Source organism: Neomonachus schauinslandi, chromosome 16, assembly GCF_002201575.2.
Source record: "Neomonachus schauinslandi chromosome 16, ASM220157v2, whole genome shotgun sequence".
NCBI classification, from domain to species: Eukaryota; Metazoa; Chordata; class Mammalia; order Carnivora; family Phocidae; genus Neomonachus; species Neomonachus schauinslandi.
The window spans coordinates 17,717,645-17,735,275 of record NC_058418.1 but is presented as its reverse complement, the minus strand read 5'-3'; the positions used below and the strand labels follow the sequence as shown (position 1 = coordinate 17,735,275).

The window sequence follows — 17,631 nt, the reverse complement described above, 5'->3', positions numbered from 1 at the left end:
GGGGCGGCCCTGGCCCCCGGCTCCGCTCCAGCCCCGGCCGACTCGCAGCCCAGTTTCTTCCCAAGTCCCGCCCCTACCCCCGGGCGCCGCGGCGGCGGCTGCTCTCCTCTTTGTAACCGAAGAGTCAAGAAATGTGAGAAACGTGCCCTGTGTTACTTATTTGGGAGCCGAAAATTTATGCCCAGCTGAAAGCGCCCGGGGAAATATTACATCAGATGAAATGACAATGATTAAAATCAGCTTCTCCCCCGCCCCCTCCCGAGCCCGGAGGAGGCCCGGGCGCCGCGTGGCCGGCCGGCGGGGGGCGGGGGGCTGGGCGGCGGAGGGCGCGGGGGCCCGGGCGCACCGCTCCCGGGAGGGCCCTGGCGGAAGCCCCGGCGGGAAGGCGCGGGCTCCGGGAGAGGCGGGTGGGGATCGCCCGGCGAAAGGAGGGGAAACAGCGCATTTTTGTCGCCGAGCGCGGCAGGCGCGGGCGCGCGGAGCTAATTGCGACTCTAATCCTCTGCCCCGCGGCGCAGCCGAGCCCCGAGCCAGGAGTCGCCGCGCGCTCCCGCTCGCGCTCGCCGCGCTGGGTAATTTGGAGCCGGATCGCTGCCCTCTGCGTCCGGGCTGGGCCGCGACGGGGCGCGGGCTACGGACTGGGGTGGGGGGCTGATTTTCTCGCCAGCAATCAGGGAAGGCCGCTGGAGAGAGAGAGAGAGAGGAGGGAGGAGAGGAGGTGGGAGCGGCGGGAGGGCAGCCGGAGAGCGGCGCGAAGAGGAGGCAGCGGTGGTGGCGGCGGCGGCGGCGGCCGCGAGGAGGGGAGGAGGCGAGGGGAGGGCGGGGAGGGGAGGCCCCGGCGCGCCGCGCCGCGAGGGGCCGCGCGAAGCGGGGGCCGGGGCGGGAGGGGTGGGTGGGGGGAGGGTTGGGGGCGAGAGAGAAAGTAACTCCAGGACGAGACCGGAGCGACCCGCGCAGCGAGCATAGGCGGCGAGGCTGCGCCTGGCGCCCGAGACCGGCGACTGCGGGGGGCGGGGGCTGCGCCCGAGCCGGATCCGGCGCTCCGGCTCCGAGGTAAGCCCCGCGCGGGCGGCCACCGCTCAGCGCCGCCCACCCCTGTCCCCAAAGTGGCGGCGATACCGAGAAAGTCGCTCGGCTGGGGTTCGGACCTGGGTGGGGGCAGCTGCTTTGTCCCGGTGCCGGGCGGCGGGGGCTGGCGGCGCGGGGGCACCCAGCACAAAGGCCTGGCGCGGGAGGGGGGGGATTGCCCACGTGCGCTGGCCCTGGCCCCGGGTGGACCCTCCCCACGCGGGCGGGCGCCGAGCTTCCGGCCGCGCGGGGCGGGATGTGTGTGTAGGGGGGTGTTGCAGGTCCCCACACTCGGGCCTCAGTGCAGGGCCGAGCGCCCTGCAGGGCCAGCGAGTTTCCGGGGTCAGAACTGGGCTCACGCAGCTGGGGCTTCGGGGCGCACAGGGCCCGGCTTGGCGCCCAAATCAGAAAAAGTCTCTAACGGGACAGATGTGCGTCCTCTGACGCCCACCCCGGGAGTCCCAGACGGGGCGGGAGGGGCCGGCGAGCTGGTGGTGGTCCCAGGTGCGCGGGGTCGGGGGCCCAGCGCGGGCCGCACGGAGACGCGGTCGCCGCCTCCGGCTCGGGCTGCCCGCGGGTAGTCCCTGACCTGGACGCGCGCACGGGGCACACACTCGCAAACGCCCCTCTCGCGTAGCCGAAACGCCTTTCCGTCCTCCCGCGCCCCCCGCCTCGACTGCAGAAAGATAAGCTTCAAGTTTTCACTCCGTGTCTCAAATGTGCATGAAGGAATTTAACTGCACGAGTGAATAACAGCATTAGTTTCAATTAATTTTTTTTAAATCCCGGCAACAATAAACTTTGAGAACAAAAGCGCTTTTACGTCCTTAATTAGGCGAGCTTCCCATCTGTGGTCTCTAAGTGTCTGCCTTTTGATTTAACTTTGTCCTCCGCCCCGCCCCCGCCGCACACCCCTCCCCGCCCTGCCAGGCACTTCGGGTTCCGTGGCCACCCCCGCCCCGCGGCGCCGCCGGCCTTGGCCCAGCCGGCTCTGGCCGCCCCGAAGTTCACACCGGCCGGCGGGCTCTGCGGCGGGGCTGGCGCGCACCAGGTGGCACGCCCGCCCCCCTCCGGGGTCCCCCACCCCCCCGGACAATTCTGCAGGCCCCTGGCACTCTCGCCCGCGGCTGGCGCCCAGGGCGCAGAGCTGAAGGGAGCTCGCGAGGCGCCTTCTGTTTACCTTTTATGGTTAAAATAACAGCTTAGCAAAGAAGCGACTTCACGAAGAAGCGATTTAGTGAAATCGTCTCAAGCTGCCGCAGCTCAGCCAGTTTAATCACCCCCAGAGAGCTGAACAACTGCGAGCACAATGGGACACAAAATCATTTTGTGTGTAAATGAGCGTGGCATTCTGCTCGCTTCCCTCTGCTCGGGCGGGCGGGGCTCGGCGGCGGCGGGCGGGCACTGGACCCGGGGCTCCCACCGCAGCTCCGAGAAGCAGGTCAATACCTAGCCAGTCCGGAGTCCCGCAGGCCCGCGGAGCACACACTACACCGCGGAGGCCCCTGCAACAGGCGGTTTGGGCGAGCCTCGGGAGGGCCGCGGCGCGCTGGGGCTGGGTCGTGGGGTCGTGAGTTTGCTGGTGGCATTGAAGGACTGAACTTGTGTCTCTTACTGCACCCACTTTTGTTGCTTCTGACCTCAGCAGTGGTGTCGGGGAAAGGTCGTTGTCCAGCACAGATGCGTTTGCCGGAGGCAGCACTGGAGGTTCTGGTCGAGGCGTAAAGCCTGGGGCTTCCAATGGTGAGTTTATGCTTTGCCATGAACATCAGGTTGCGCTTGTGATGGAAAAGAGGCTTGGATGAGAGCAAGGACTGAAGAGCTTTTGTGATGGGTACTTGGTGTTAAATGTCACTTGAGTCGTGTTCCTGGTAGTTGGGAAAACATTGCGCAGTCCGCTTTGATAGAATTTCTATCGGAATTCCTTCCAGCACAGTTTATCCTCAGTGTGGCTTTCCTTCTGACTCCTCCCCCAGCAGAGCCTCCCAGGGCAGGTTAACCCATCCTGAGGTCTGTTTTGGTCTCTGAGAACTTCCTTGAGATAAGTGACCTGCTTTTCTGAGCTGGCCAGAAGTCAGGAATGCCACGAGTAGCAGACCCTGAGTAGCCCCCAGTGAGAGTATCAATGAAACATCACTGTCTAATAGCAACCCCCCACCCCCACGCCAGTTTCGGGTCAGGGAACTGGCCAGGACACCCCAGGCAGAACAAATCCTAGGAGAGGAACCTTACTTAAATTGGCAGGATTGATGATGCTCATTGGACCTTGGTTATGTTTTAAAATTGGAGGGTGAATTTCAAGACACAAGTCAAACCTGTGAGAGCTAAGTCCAGGTTAGGCTTGCGGGGGCCAGCGTGTGGGTGGGTGGGTGGGTGGGTGTGGGTGTTCACTGTGCCCCAGGAGACAGCCTCAAGTCCATGCAAGGGGCTGCATAGACCACCACTCCTCCAGCAGTGTCGTAGGGTGGCTTCTAGCGACTGAGGGACAGTCTTCTTTCAGGTGGTCGTGGCATAAAGGAAGGTCGCTAAGTGACTGGGGAGGAGTAGGAGAGAGGGTCCATTTGCTGAGCTGCTGTCTGTTTCCTTCTGGCAGCTCTCTAATGCCTTGGGGGGGGTGTGATCCCGGGGGTCTGGAATACATTAGGCACAGATAAGACCGTCCTGCGGGTCTGGGGAGAAACTGCAGAGGTGCGGGCTAGGCAAACAAAGACAAGTTTCCTCTCTCAGGCGCCCTAGGGAAGAGGTGGCTTCCTGCGTGACTTTTGCTCTTCCCCTGGCTTCTGCCAAAGGAGGCTGCTCTGTGTCTGGCCGTTTACAAACTGCATCTTAACCATGGTGGAGATGGTGTTCAGAGAGGTCCCGGGCTCCCCAGCCCATGGAGGCTGGGGGATCCTCCCTGAGCTGTGGTCCACGGGGCTCTCTGCTGATGCAAGAGGAGACACGCTTGGTAACGTGGCTCTGAACCAAAATACCAGGAAAATCAGATTTGTTCTGAAACATTTTGGGGCAGTAATGGTGAGCATATGCTTTAGTATTGTCATTAACCAAATTAGCAGACGTGGAGCTGCCCAGAAAACACGTGTGTGAGTGTGTGTGTGCATGTGTGTGTGCACGCGTGCATGCGTGTGTGTGCGTGCATGTGTGTGTGTGCGCGTGCGTGTGTGTGCGTAAGCTGCTAGGGCTTTGGAGCACGGGGACAGGGTAGTGGCAGGTGGAACCCGGAGAGGGCTGTGTGGTGTGGGGGTCCCAGAGAGCACAGGCGGAAAGGATGGTTCTGAGCATCTTTGAATCTGGGACTACGGAGGAGTAAAAGCCCTGTGGTTTTGTCGGTGCTCCCCACAGATACTCTGGGCAGCGATGGAAGCCTAGATGCCTCACCGCAAGGAGCGGCCGAGCGGGTCCTCGCTTCATGCCCACGGCAGCGCCAGCACTGCGGTGAGAGCCAGCAGGGTGGGCTGGGGCAGCGGCCGGTGGCCCCCTCTCTGCCCTTTTCCCCAACGCCTGCCTGCTCACCGGCCACCCGTCCCCACAGCCACCGCCTTCAAGAGATGGCTGTTGACTGGCTGTATGATTATGTATTTTTTGAAACAAAAATGCTCTTAATTTGATGTGAAATTTACTACATGGATAAAACTCAACGCCTTAGGTGCTGAGGAAGTCACTAATTTAGAGGTGTCTCGTTACTGAGACAAACTTGCAAAAACCCCTGAATCCCAATTCACAAATTGGTGATTCGTTTGTCAGGGGATATTTCACATCTAACACATAAGCCCGCGACCTTTAATTAGAATTTTGCAGTTTGTTTTATGCCCCTGGAGGCTGACACCTTGAAAATTTTTTTTTTCTTGATTTCTTATTGCTAATAAGCATCTTTCTTTTTTCTCTCCGGTACTTGGAAGAAAATGATGCAAATACACTTAATTACAGCGGTGGCCATAATTTGTCAGCTGAATATGTGATCAGGCACAGGCAGAAGTGATCTGATTAGATCTGTGATCACATTGGCAATAAAGGGAGTGCACGGCTCTGTGGTGGAGAAACTCTTGTTCTCGCCTTGTCTCCATCTCCAGGAGGGAGGAAGCATGTCCCGGTTATCTCTTACCCGGTCGCCCGTGTCTCCCCTGGCCGCCCAGGGCATCCCACTGCCAGCCCAGCTCACCAAGTCCAACGCACCTGTGCACATCGACGTGGGTGGCCACATGTACACCAGCAGCCTGGCCACGCTCACCAAGTACCCCGACTCCAGGTAAGAGCCGAGCACCACGTGGCACCAGGCGTGCCGTGGCTCCTGGCAGCAGGGGCCACCTGCCGCCAGTGGGGTCCGTCTCCTCTGCCAGCCACCAGGCAGGCTCTCCGGGGCCCACCTGCTCTCCCAGACCTGGGGCACCTAGGGGCCAGGAGGCCAAGGCTGCCTCTCGGAAGATGCTTTATACAGGGACTTGTGACCCTGTGTTGGTGGCATCGAAAGTGCCAGGTGGAGCTCCTGACCCACCGGCAGAAGCCCCTCATTCGGAGCCAGGCCCACCTGAAACCGGCCGGCAGCTGGCTGGGGAGTCTTAAGTGCCTTCAGGTTCCTCGGGACTGAGACTCGGGCCTGTCGTCTGCAGAGGATCATTTGTGAGCCATGCTTCGTCCGCCTCGGGATGGTGTTGGAGAGAAGTATCTAATCCTATTTCCTGCTCTAACCCTCGGTTAAGTACAGAAAGGGAGGGAGGAGTGGGAGTTGCAATTTGCCATCTTTGTCTGTTGGAGTGGCCCCTGCTAGAGGCTCCCTTGGGCGGGCGGTGACTAGCTAGGAATTCCAGGATGTTCAGGCATATCCAGGGCTGTGGATGAGCATGAGCCTCATACCCCCATCAGCAGACGAAGTGTCTCTGACCAGGAGCCTCCCAACAGGGCACCTTGCTCTCTGCCCAGCTCCCTGCAGCTCCTGGCTCCTGGGCCCATTTGTGGGAGGTGCCAGGAGGTGCCGCTTGGGCATGACCCTCCCAGGGGCAGACATGGCTTCCTGTTGGCATAGCAGCAGGGCTGACCAGAGCTGGGACAGGCCTCTGAGCATCTCCTGGAGGTGACGCAGTGTGCTGCTTGCTCCTGGCACGGCGAGGCAGCCACCACGGAGGGCTGAGCAGCAGGAGGGCCAAGGCTGCAGGGTATTGCCCTTGTTTTATACATTTAAAAAAAACAAGAGGAGCTAATTAAGCCCCCAGACACCGAGGGATCATCTCTGGGAAGCTTTCTCGTCTGTTGCCGGCGCGGTGGCTCAGCGCCGAGGCTTCCGAGCGCATGGCACCTTAGGAGGGCCGGGGTGGAGCTCTCCACGGGGGCAGGAAAGCTCCCTCGGGGAGCCGGTGCTGGAGGTGGATATAGCGTCCGGTTCGGAATCTGGGGAGCCCAGGCTACAGATGGCAGTTGGACTCACTCCCTCAGCACAACAGAGTCTAGGCCTGGGGCGCTTGTGAACTTGGCGCTTGCAGCCACGAGGCCCCACCGGCAGTGCCGGCCTGCGCGCTCGCTTGCAGAGCTCTGTCTAGGATGGGAGATGGATTCTGCTTATTTAATTTCAATTTTGCCTTCTGCGGCATTCCCGAGTTGTTTGAGATAGATCATCCCTTAATCGGTTGACGACGTTTGTGAGTGAAATTCATAAAACCCTTGCCCACAACCTCTCTGAAGAGTGTTTCTTGAAATCAGACACTTGCCTTTCTACAGTAATCACAGCTCAGGCCTGCGGGGAGCGGCTGCCTCATTCTTGTCTTCAGGGCTGCTGCCTGGGATCAGCAAGGGCAGGGGCAGCCCTCCCTCCCACTCCCATACCCACAGTGCTGCTCCTCCTTGCCCGTCCTCCTGCTCTTCGGTGTGGGGCAGGCCCTCTCACTGGGGGGCTGAGGCCCCCTGTGGCCCCATGATCCGGCATGTGGGACCCTCGGCAGCAGGACGTGCCCAGAGGGGGTGGCGGTCTGCATTCTTTCTCCAGGGCTGGGGCTCTGAGATGAATCCCTCTTTCTTGCCTGGATGGTTTCTGGCTCAGGGCAGAGCTGCTCCCTGGGCCTGAAGCTTTGGCCTAGAGGTCAAGGGGTGGCGTGACCCGTAGGACAGTCAGGGGACAGTGGGTCAGGCTGGCCCTGGGAAGTGGGTTGGACAGCTGTGCTGGCAAGAGCCCCTCACATCTCTCTCGTCCTTCTTTAAGTGAGTCATTAAAATTAAAAAACATTTTTTCCCCAATTCTGGAAACCAAGATCAGTCCCTCACTGAGTGGCACTGATGTATGAATCACCAGGAGAAGGAGAAGTAAGAGCGCTGAGGTCACCCCGGGTGGGGGGGTTCTGGATATCAGGCAGGTCCCACCTGGGCAGTGCCGTGAGATCAGGGGGCTGGTGCCCCACAGCCGTGGGTCCCTGAGCCCACAGGACTGTGCCCGGGCTTCTGGTTCTCGGCTCCTCGGCGGGGGGTGGGGGGGCTCCGACAACAGGGAGCAGGTGCTGCCATTAGCCCGCACCCAGAAAGAGCAGGGCATGGCTGCCCAGGGCTGCAAGTGGCCTCCCCTGGGCTGCTACCTCGCCCGTCCCTGCCGGACAGCCATTAGCTGCTGCCATAACAGTCCCAAGCTGGTGCCCGTGCTGGCCGTGGGAAGCGGCAAATTAAGCCAGGCGCTCCAGGACTAATAAAACCTTCCCCTGAAACATGCAGGAAATTGGAGCCAAAGGTTTAAAAAAAAAAAAAGAAGACCTCCGTCAGCTGGGGTCAGAACTGGCCAGATTATTCCATGAAGGGCTTCTGAAGTTGGCACCCCCAAATCTTGCTCTTAAGACCCTGCCAGGGGGCCGGGGGTGGGGGCGGTGGAGGGGGGTCCTCTTGTGGCAGTTGTCCTAACCTGCCCTCAACCTACTCACATCCTTGTTAGCCTCAGACCCCGAGGGCATGAAAGGCCTTTGTCCTTGGAAGAGACACTGAGGGTAATAGCTAGAACTAGTCTTAAAATAAGGCCAATTGAGAACCTTCTAGCCTGGGACCAATAAGACAGCCTAGAACCCAACCAGCCCTGGAATGTGGGGTGGTCAGGAGTCCCCTAGACCAATAGGATGGTGTGGAGCCCAGCCCTGGCATCAGAGAGATCTGCAACATAGCCCAGCCTAGAACATTGTTTGCTGCATAGAGGGTTTGAGCTCAACCAGGAAGGGTGGAGAAAGTTCACAGGGAGGCTGAGGCTTTGGTCTGGCTTGGCCTGAGCCCTCCTCTGTCTGGGGAGGACTGCCCATGGGACCAGGCAGCCTTGCTCAGTCCCATCTGCCTCTCGGGTGCTGGACAGCCCTCGTTCTGACATCTGAATACCCAAGCTCTGCTGAGGCCAGGTCTTGGGGGCTTTGGCAGCTGGAACAGGCCTTGGAGCCCACAAGGCTTTCCAGCAGGGGCTCTGTTCCCCAGGCCTGGGAAGTTCATAGGGCTCAGTGGCCTTCGGAGTCCTCAGATGAGTCATATCTGGTGACCGCAGTCCTGGTTCCACAGGCCCAGACCTCTCCACACCTCATCCTAAGCTCTGAGCTGCTCACGCCTACCCGTGAGGCAGCCTTGCCCTCTACACGGCCTCTCTGGGACCCGGGCTTGGCCATGTCCCCAGAGGGAGAATAGGTGAGTGCATGGCTACTGCACACCCGGGCAGGCCCTCATGGCCAATGCCCTGAGGGTGCCAGGCCTGCAGAGTGGGGGACAGCGTGGACAGGAGGCCCTGAGAGCGGCTTCGGGGATTCTCAGCTCTCAGCTTCTGCCCAGCTCGTGTGCCCTGGCACATAACGGCGGGGCAGGGTAGGGCCTCAGGAGCAGTGACTTGGAGGGCACAGAGGACGGGGCTGTTGGTGGAGAGCGGAGCCTCCCTGGAGGGCCCTCGCTGGTGCGGGCAGTGAGTCGGGGCGCTTAGGCACCAGCTGTGCAGGCTAGGCTAGAAGGCCTTAGTCCCACACCGGGGCCACCGCTCTCCCGGGCTGTGCACGCACACTGTCACCACCGCGGGGTTTTGCTGGTCGGTGGCCGTACCTGCTGAAGGTGTGTCCGGAGGGGCCATCCCTGAGGGGACCCTGCCAGCCCCCCACCTGTTCCTCAGTCCAGTTCTTGGCTGTCCCCACCCTCCTTGGGGCCCATAACTGTCCACAGCCGGGCCTGGGGTCAGCAGGAGACTTAGCCAAACAGGGCCGCCTGCCGTGGGCATTGGAGAGGCCCCAACCCTCCTCCCTGGAGCGGACGGGGACAGGCAGGGGCTCCCCACGAGCTGCCCGCAGGTCCTGGGTTTCTGTCAGAACCACTGCCCTCCAGAGGACAGGCCGCTGGGACGAGACCTGTCTGTCCTGCCAGGGTGCACGCTTGTTTCCGTGCGTGTGCGCACAGGCGCGTGGGCACCTACCGAGCGCGTGTACGTGCGTAGACCGCAGTGCGTGCGTACATGTTTCCACCGTAGCTCGTGTGCGAGCACACTGTTGAGTGTGTGAGGCACACATGCTGTCCCCCCGCCTGCCTCCCTTCCTCCCCTAGGGCCCCCCGAGGGAGTGGCTGCGCGTGGTGTGTCTGTGACTCTGTCAAGGGTACCGAGCAGTGTCTCTGGGTGGTTGGTGTTGGCTGGTGTGGCCTCCGCCTGGGTGTGTCTGGGTCTGCCTGTGACTCGCGTGTTGCAAGGGAGGGGACCATGGGATGCTGGGCCCGTTGCCCAAGCGCGTCCCATCTGATGCTCATTCACGTGGGTTGGGTGAGGTGGGTGTGTGTGACCCGAGACCGCCTTGCCCGGTCTACCTGTGTTCACTGGGCGTGGGGCTGCGGGCTGGGGTACCTGATGGTTGGTGGGAGTTTTCTGGGTGGGTCTGCCTGGCAAGGGTTCGTGTGCGTGGAGCAAGGAGGCTGCCATGTCTGGGTCTCACTGTGGTTTTGCAGGCCTGGAACGTGTCGGCAGGCCAGTGCCAGCGGCCAGGTGTGTCTGTCTCTGGCTGGGCTTGTGGATGTCGGCCGGGTACCAAGCGTGTGCTGGTGTCCTGCCCGGCTGTGGCCTGATGGCCCTCGGTGTGTGCACACACCTGGGGTGCCTGGCGTGGTCCCAGAGTTAGGCATGTCGGGCCCCCCCCCCCTGGGGGGGGGGGGGGGGGGTGGCCTGGCCTCCCATCAGACGCCCCCCTCTCCCTCTCTCCCAGAATAAGCCGCCTCTTCAATGGCACCGAGCCCATCGTCCTGGACAGTTTGAAGCAACATTATTTCATCGACCGGGATGGGGAGATTTTCCGCTATGTCCTGAGCTTCCTGCGGACGTCCAAGCTGCTGCTCCCGGATGACTTCAAGGTGAGTCTGCGGCCGGCAGCTCCCCTGAGCCGCCTCTGCGGTGGCATTACACAGGGGACGCTGTGACTTAATAAATGGACCCGTGGTCGTCATGGCAACCATAAAAAGTTAAACGGTGGAGCCGAGGGCTAAATCAGTTTTTCTAAACTAATTTTGTTTTCTCACATTTTTAGCTTATTTATCAGGGTGTAACAATTAAGCAGCGGTGCTTACCCCTTTTCGTTTGCCGTGCTGAAGGACGGTCACGTGCCAAAATTATGGGCGTTAGAGCTTTCCCACATCTGTTCCTTGTTGGCAGCTTGCAGGGGAAACCCTGATCCAAACCAACCAGACCTTTTAAACAAAAGGTTACCCCCAGGTCCCGGGGCGAGCCTGTCCAGGGCAGCCGACCTGGTTCCGAGAGGCCCACCTCCATGGTGGGCCCCTCCACGGCACTGGGGATCCCCGAGGAAGGAAGCTCAGGCCTGCAGATGCCCGCCCTTCCTTCCTTCCTTCCTGTCTTCCTTCCTGCCTGCCTGCCTTCCTTCCTTCCTCCCTTCCTCCCTCCCCCAGAGACCCAGTGGCCCTGGGGCTGTTTTGTCCTCCATCCAACTGATACTGGGTGCCAACAACCAAAGTCAGGCCAAAGATACAGTGAAATATGCAGACATGGGTCCTGTCCCCATAGCACTTAAAATCTAGTGAAAGGTGTTGAACCAAAAAAAAAAAAAGGCATGAATTCCCTGGGGGGCAAATGTTCCATAGAAGTAGAGAATGTGGTGAAGGGGAACCATGGAGAACCTGGCCCCAGGGGGTTTGGAGAGAAGGTTGCTTCTCTGGGTGAAGGAGGAACAGGGCCAAACAAGTATAAGGGCCTTGATGAGGGGGCAGGGTGGCAAGAAGCTTGGTACCTTCCAGAACCAGAGAGAGGGTGTCAGCCTGGGGCTGTATGAAGTGGGAGGGGAAAGGAGGCTGCCCCTTGAGGTGGGACCTTGGTGGCCAGCTCAGCATTTGGCATTTTACCTGGAATGCAGTGGAAGGGTTGTGAGCAGGGAATGATAATCAGGTTTGCAAGTCAGAAGGACAGCCCTGGCTGCTGTATGGGGAAGGATGCAGTGAGGGTGAGGGGTGGGAGCAGGAGGCCAAGCGAGGTTTCCTAAAGGCCTTGGTCCAGGTGAGAGGCAGCAAAGATAGAGCAAAGTGGCAGATTAGATTTCTGTTTAGGAATTGGCCATGGAAGGCCGTGGTGTGAATCGGTCGGGGGTAAGGGGACTCTCGAGGCTGTCTCCTGGCCTTTGGCTTGGGTCCTGAGTGAATGCATGGAGGCCCAGGGACGGGACAGGCTGGAAGGAGCATTGCATCTCACTCTTGCATGGAATTGATGGTGGGGCATTGGGTGGAGAGGTTCTGGGCTATAACGGAAAATGTGTGCAGATACCATTTAAAACCTCAAGAATGGATGAGAGCAGATGCCCAGGAGGGAGCCCTGAGGAACCCCAGTGGAGGGACGGGATGGGTCCCTGACAGACGACAGGCCCGGGTCGGGGCTAGAACTTGGGCTTCCCTCTGAGTGGTTCCAGAGGCTGGGGCCAGCAGGTGGAAGGGACTGAGGGCCTGGGGGGTGGGCCCTGCTTTGGGGGTTGGGCCTCCTTGCCTCTCCCCCAGGGGTCCTCAAGTTCACCAGCCAGCCTTGAGCTCAGCCCCCAATGAGTGGCCCAAGTCCCGGGGTCCTAAGCGACTCAGGGCCCGGGCAGATATGGGCGTGCATGTGTTTGGGGGACAGTTGGTGTGAGTGTGCCAGCCTGGGAGTGGGCTGCGTGGAGGTGGGCTTCCCACTCCCAGACACCTCCTCAACCTGCCTGCTAGGGCAGCATGGGCCTGGCACTTGGCAGATTTTGTCACCCCTTAGACCTCACCCCCCTCTCTGAGCTGGGTGTTTATGTCCGCTTTATAGACGGTAAAACAGGCTCTGACAGGGTCAGTAACTGACGATCAGAGGCCTCAGGGCTGGTAGACAGCCTGCCAAAAATCCCACCCAGGCAGGTCTGCTTTGCCTCGCTGCTGGGCTGTGAGCTCCTCCCCGGCAGGTGAGGATGCTGCTCCCCTCTGCCTGGCCCAGCCTCTCTTCTCTGGGATTCTAAGAAGGCGGCAGGCCATAGGCACGGCCTCAGGCTGCCCTAGTCCAGCCCCCTTGGTCTTTGCAGAGGCCCCTCTCTGCTCCAGGGACTTGAGGCCAGATGGAAGAGCGCAAGGTTATCTGGCAAGGGTGCACGCCAGCTGCCGCCTTTGGGTTAAGGCTAGACTCCTGGGGCTTGTACACATTCAGCTGCGCCTCATTCTCCCCATCTGTACAATGGGTACGACCATCGCAGTCCGCACTGAGCCCTGGGGGGGGCAGGGCGTGTGGGGGGCCGGAGCGGGGAAGAGCAGCCCCGGCCGCGGCCATCGCTGTGCGTGCACCCGCAGGACTTCAGCCTGCTGTACGAGGAGGCGCGGTACTACCAGCTGCAGCCCATGGTGCGCGAGCTGGAGCGCTGGCAGCAGGAGCAGGAGCAGCGCCGACGCAGCCGCGCCTGTGACTGCCTCGTGGTGCGCGTCACGCCGGACCTGGGCGAGCGCATTGCGCTCAGTGGCGAGAAGGCCCTCATCGAGGAGGTCTTCCCCGAGACCGGGGACGTCATGTGCAACTCTGTCAACGCCGGCTGGAACCAGGACCCCACGCACGTCATCCGCTTCCCGCTCAACGGCTACTGCCGGCTCAACTCCGTGCAGGTGAGGGCTGCGCCCGCCCCGCCCCGCCTCCCCCCTGCCTTCCCCCTTGGGCCTCCGGCGGCAGCGGGCATACGTGGAGGGAGGCGCGGTCCCTGAAACGGTGAAGCCCTCCGTGCCATCTTACAGAAGAGGCAACAATGTGTCAATGCATAATTTATGTCCCGCTCATAATTAAATGATGGCGCCTGGGGGATGGACTTAAAAAAATTGATCTGTGCTTTTTTTTTTTTTTTCCAAAAGGATGTTCTATAAAAATGGCCCAGAGTATTTTCAACAAAGTGTGCTTCATTTGACACCCAGAGTCTGCCTTTCGATTCAAATTAAACCCAGGCCGTCTAAGGGGGCAGGTCAGAGGCTGAGCAAAGGTGGCCTGGAGCCCCCTTGCTCACCCTGCTGACCCGCAGCCACCGCACCCAGATGGCTGCCCAGAGCCATTCTGAGCTGGCCTTCCTCAGATGGGTCTCAGAGCTGGGGAACCCCAGAGGGATAGGGCCTATTCTGCACCAGCTCTTCCAGACCCAGGAGCAGACTCCTATTTCAGGCTTAGGGCAGAGTGGACACCGGGGGGGGGGGGGGGGAGTGCTCCTCCCCCCTCTTCCCATGCACACATTCCACAGGCTGTCAGTCAGAACTTGCTACCCATGGGACACAGGTGTCAGACACAGTGATGAGACCCCCTCCCCACAGAGGTACAAACCCACATGGACACGGAGGCCTGTAGAGACTCAGACACCAAGAGGCCTCCTCCACCTCCCCACCCCGAGTTCCCTTGAGCTGATGAGCCCCCAGGCCCCAAACCATCTGGGACTCACAGCTCAGGGAAGCAGGTGGCCGCCCAGAGGCCAGGGGCAGGGTCTCTTTTATTGAGTCAGGCCTCAGTGTGGTGGGGGAGGGGGGCTGGGACCACATGTCTGGAGGGGGGGGCAGGTTACACCCTGGAGAAGAGAGAAGGGGCCCCAAGTCTCTTTCTGCCTCTGGATCAAGCTGTGGACCCCTGAGAGGGGCAGGATGGGGTAGCCTTTCCCAGGTTTGGTCACTCAAGGGGACCCAGGGTCTGGCTGCTCCCATCCCTCCCGTGGTTGCTCAGCTGGTGGTTCTGCAGGGCGGTGTCTGTCCTGAGGTCTGAACAGGAGGATTGACTTGCCCTGGCTGATGCCCACCTGCCCGCAAGGCCAAGCCAGGAAGTCTCTTTGGCAGCGGGGCATCGCTGACCCTTCTTTCTTCCCCGGCAGGTGCTGGAAAGGCTGTTCCAGAGGGGTTTCAGTGTGGCTGCATCCTGTGGGGGTGGCGTGGACTCCTCCCAGTTCAGCGAGTATGTGCTGTGCCGTGAGGAGCGGCGGCCGCAGCCCACCCCCACTGCGGTCCGGATAAAGCAGGAGCCCCTGGACTAGGCCCGCCTCAGTGCCCGCCTGAGGCCGTCTGGCCCTGGGGACACCCCAGGGACCTGGAAACAGTGCTGGGGAGTTCTGCCTCTGCCTGCAGCAGTGGGCATGAGACTGAGGGTGGGACTGGAGGGTCCAGAGCCAGCCCGGGGAGCCGCAGGTATCCTGGCAACAGCGCGTGGGATGCCGGAGACACGCCCACCGAAGGACCGTTGATGGGACCCAAAGCTGCTGCGGTGGGAACAGTTCTTCCGGCACTTCGGCTCCCTGGCCCGGCGCGGCCTGCTCCGAGGCAGGGTCAGCAGAGGCCTCCGGGCCCACGCCGGGGGAGCCGTTCATCCTTCTCCACGCGTGGCAGTCTCCGCTGGGTCTCCTTGTGTCACAGATGGCTTATTTTTCTACACTATTTAAGATGGAAGGAACTAACTGCACAAGCCAGAGAGGCTGACAAGGACCAACGCTTCTTCATCTGGTGCTCCGTTCGTAGCTGGACGGGCAGTGTGCCCCCCCCCCCCGCAGGTGCCCGCAGAGTGGGGCTTGGAGACTTCTGGTCCCTGCTCCAGAGACAGACGCAAGAGTGGCAATGCCGTAGGAACTGAGGCAGGGCCCCCAGGGGGCAGGGCTGCCGGGAGGAGGGCTGTGTGGGTGTGGGGGATGGATGGCTCTGGAACCATCTGAGACCCTCCCCTTTGCTGCCACCCAGGGTGCAGGCCACACTTGGTGAGTCACCTGACCTACCAATGCCCCAGGGGCTTCCAGTCCTGTCTGAGTGTCCTCACCTGGGCTTCTGCAGAAGTCTCTCCCCATCCAGACCAGCCACGGGGCCACACCGCATCCTTACCTCAGGAATGGGCCCCATGGTGAAGGGGCCCATGTGTCAGCAGCATCCTCTGGGTCCCCAGCTCAGGAAGAGGTCCCCAGCTCCACTTTTCCCACACTAATATGCACACTGAATTTGAATGAAACTGTTACACTAGCTTGCCGATGAGACTGGGACACAAGGCGTACCTGGGGCTCTGGGCTCCGGATTCCAACAAGGACCGGCCACGAGGGGTCCTCCCAGACAACAGGCACAAAGGTGGACACCGCCCCCCTTGTCCCCCTTCCCCGCGCTGGCTCCGCCCGGGTGGGGAAGTCTTGGAGGGGCACCCCAGCCGGCCCCGCGCTGTGTATGATGCCTGTAGACTTGTATATGACTCCTTTAATATTGTAAAGATGCCGATGTACAATTGTGTGTGTGTGTAAACACATTACGTTCCTAGTTCATGCCATAAATGATGCTCTAAAGCAAACGACTCAGGCTCCGTCCTGTGCAGAAGCGACAGCCGGATCCCGCCTGGCACGCAGTGGGGAGTGTGGGGTGGTTTGGGGGCGGGGTCCCCCCCACTCGGGAAGAAACAGACCCCTCTCTCCTACGCAGCCCTAGCTGGGGGAGGGGAAGGAGCAGGGTCCCAAGCGGCCGTTATTTATTACATTTGGGTGTTTCCTCTCTGCTGTGCCTGTCCCCTCTGGGCAGCACAGATTCTGAATTCTGATTCACAGGCCCGAACCAGATGCCATACAGGGGGAAGGCAGACAGAAGATGTCCGGGGGGTTTTGAACCTAGTCTTAAATGTTTGAGATTTTTCCCTCCCTGGCTCTGGGTTGAGGTCGGCGTCCTCTTAGCACCCCCCAAAGCAGTAGAAGGTGGCCAGCCATGGCTCCGTCCATCCCGGGGTCCTCACAGCCCCCGGCATGAGAACCACAGGCCACTGGAGCACAGAACAAGGTCTCAGTGTGCCTCTTTCCAGGGGTAGGCCTCCCGTTTTAATAAGTCTTTTTGTGTTTTTCCTCAAAGCCCTTATGTTCTAACCCACGAGGACCCTTTTACATGCCCGGTAAGGGGCACCAGCTTCAACCTGCCTGCAGGACGGGAGCACAGAGAGCCTCATCCCGTCAGAGGCCACAAAGCAGACGCCATCCGCTGTACAATCTAATTTGCGGGACAGACTTAGTAGCCTTCTTTGCTTAGCAACGCGCCTACGGTTGGCACATCTGCATTTTGGCATCTGAGGCTCACGTCTGAGAGGGGGAGAAAGTGTTGTGCTTATTAGAAAGGAAGTCTTGTGAAAACAGCTCAGTGCTGCCTGTGTTTTGGGTTTTTCTGGTATGATAGCCAGAATGGTTACTGGTGGCTGGAGATCCCCTAACATTTTTAAGCAAACTCTCTTTTTGATTAGACCATCGTGCTGAAAAAAACAACAACGAAAACAGTAACTACTTTAACTGTCACTCCTATGTCTTTACTAATTAAGTAAAATCAGGAAGTCCATTTCACATAAATTGGCAATTTCTGAATCTGTAGAGATATCCGATGCTCCCACAGTAACGCTAAAATTCTAATATATGGAGTCCCCATAAACAGCACAAATTAGTGGTCCCTTTAAAACATTTTTCTACTTCTGGAATGACTATATTCTAAGTAATCTTTTGATCAAATACCAGCAGCATAAATGTTTCTTCTGTTCTTCAGGAGCCTCAAAACTGGTTATTTATGATAAGCAACTGGAGAGAGAGCTCGGCCCACACTGCCCAACCTCCACCAGGGCAGGGGAGAACCGGCCAAGCCACGGCACGTGGCTCTTGCCACTGTCCTGCTCACACGGGGCTTGAAGCCAGGTCACAACACTAAATATCTTTTAAAAAGTGTGTTGTTTTTTTTTTTTTAAGTTACCACTTGACTGTGTTCCTTAGAATAAATAAAGGCTATTTTATAAATTACGCATGCAGCTCTAGTGCTTTGTTTCTAATCCATGGAGGCAGCCACAAGAAGGTGATCTAGATGATTCTGAAACCATCACTGCTCACACCTGGGACTTGGCTTGGCCAATGAATGGGACCCTGAGCAGCCCAAGTCCCAAATCCTAGACCTGATCTGAGGAGCTGCCATGGAGGGCTGGGCCCTAAGCAGCTGCACAGTACCCCCCAACCTAGCGTGCAACCATGCTGGTAGACCTGGGAACAAGGGCAGTGAAGGCATGTCTCTCCCAAGGTGGGACATACAAAAACGGGAGCAGCCAGAGGATCTGCAGTTTGAGGAAGAGCCCTTGGTTCAACCCAATGGGCAATCTAGACAGAG

General features: G+C 59.7%; 1 protein-coding gene across 3 annotated transcripts; it reads left to right on the top strand.

Moving 5' to 3' along the window:
* Positions 1–553: 553 nt before the first annotated feature.
* On the top strand, positions 554–15,844 carry KCTD15 (potassium channel tetramerization domain containing 15). 3 transcript variants are annotated; one of them, XM_021700919.2, is made up of 7 exons: positions 554–572; positions 2,714–2,811; positions 4,411–4,503; positions 5,139–5,314; positions 10,236–10,380; positions 12,826–13,131; positions 14,364–15,844. In XM_021700919.2, exons 3-7 carry the CDS (start codon positions 4,438–4,440, stop codon positions 14,520–14,522), a joined length of 852 nt encoding a protein of 283 aa, XP_021556594.1. In that variant the 5' UTR covers positions 554–572; positions 2,714–2,811; positions 4,411–4,437; the 3' UTR covers positions 14,523–15,844. The 3 variants fall into 3 exon arrangements, with proteins under 3 accessions (XP_021556594.1, XP_021556593.1, XP_021556592.1); XM_021700918.2 differs by lacking the exon at positions 554–572 and adding an exon at positions 913–1,053 and having other exon boundaries at positions 2,717–2,811; XM_021700917.2 differs by lacking the exon at positions 554–572 and adding an exon at positions 913–1,053.
* Positions 15,845–17,631: the final 1,787 nt, after the last annotated feature.

Coding starts and splice junctions, on each gene's coding strand:
- KCTD15 (XM_021700919.2), top strand. CDS start 4,438: ATGCCTCACCGCAAGGAGCGGCCGAGCGGGTCCTCGCTTCATGCCCAC. Junction 5,315..10,235: donor ACCAAGTACCCCGACTCCAG/GTAAGAGCCGAG, acceptor CCTCTCTCCCAG/AATAAGCCGCCTCTTCAATG. Junction 13,132..14,363: donor GCCGGCTCAACTCCGTGCAG/GTGAGGGCTGCG, acceptor CTTCCCCGGCAG/GTGCTGGAAAGGCTGTTCCA.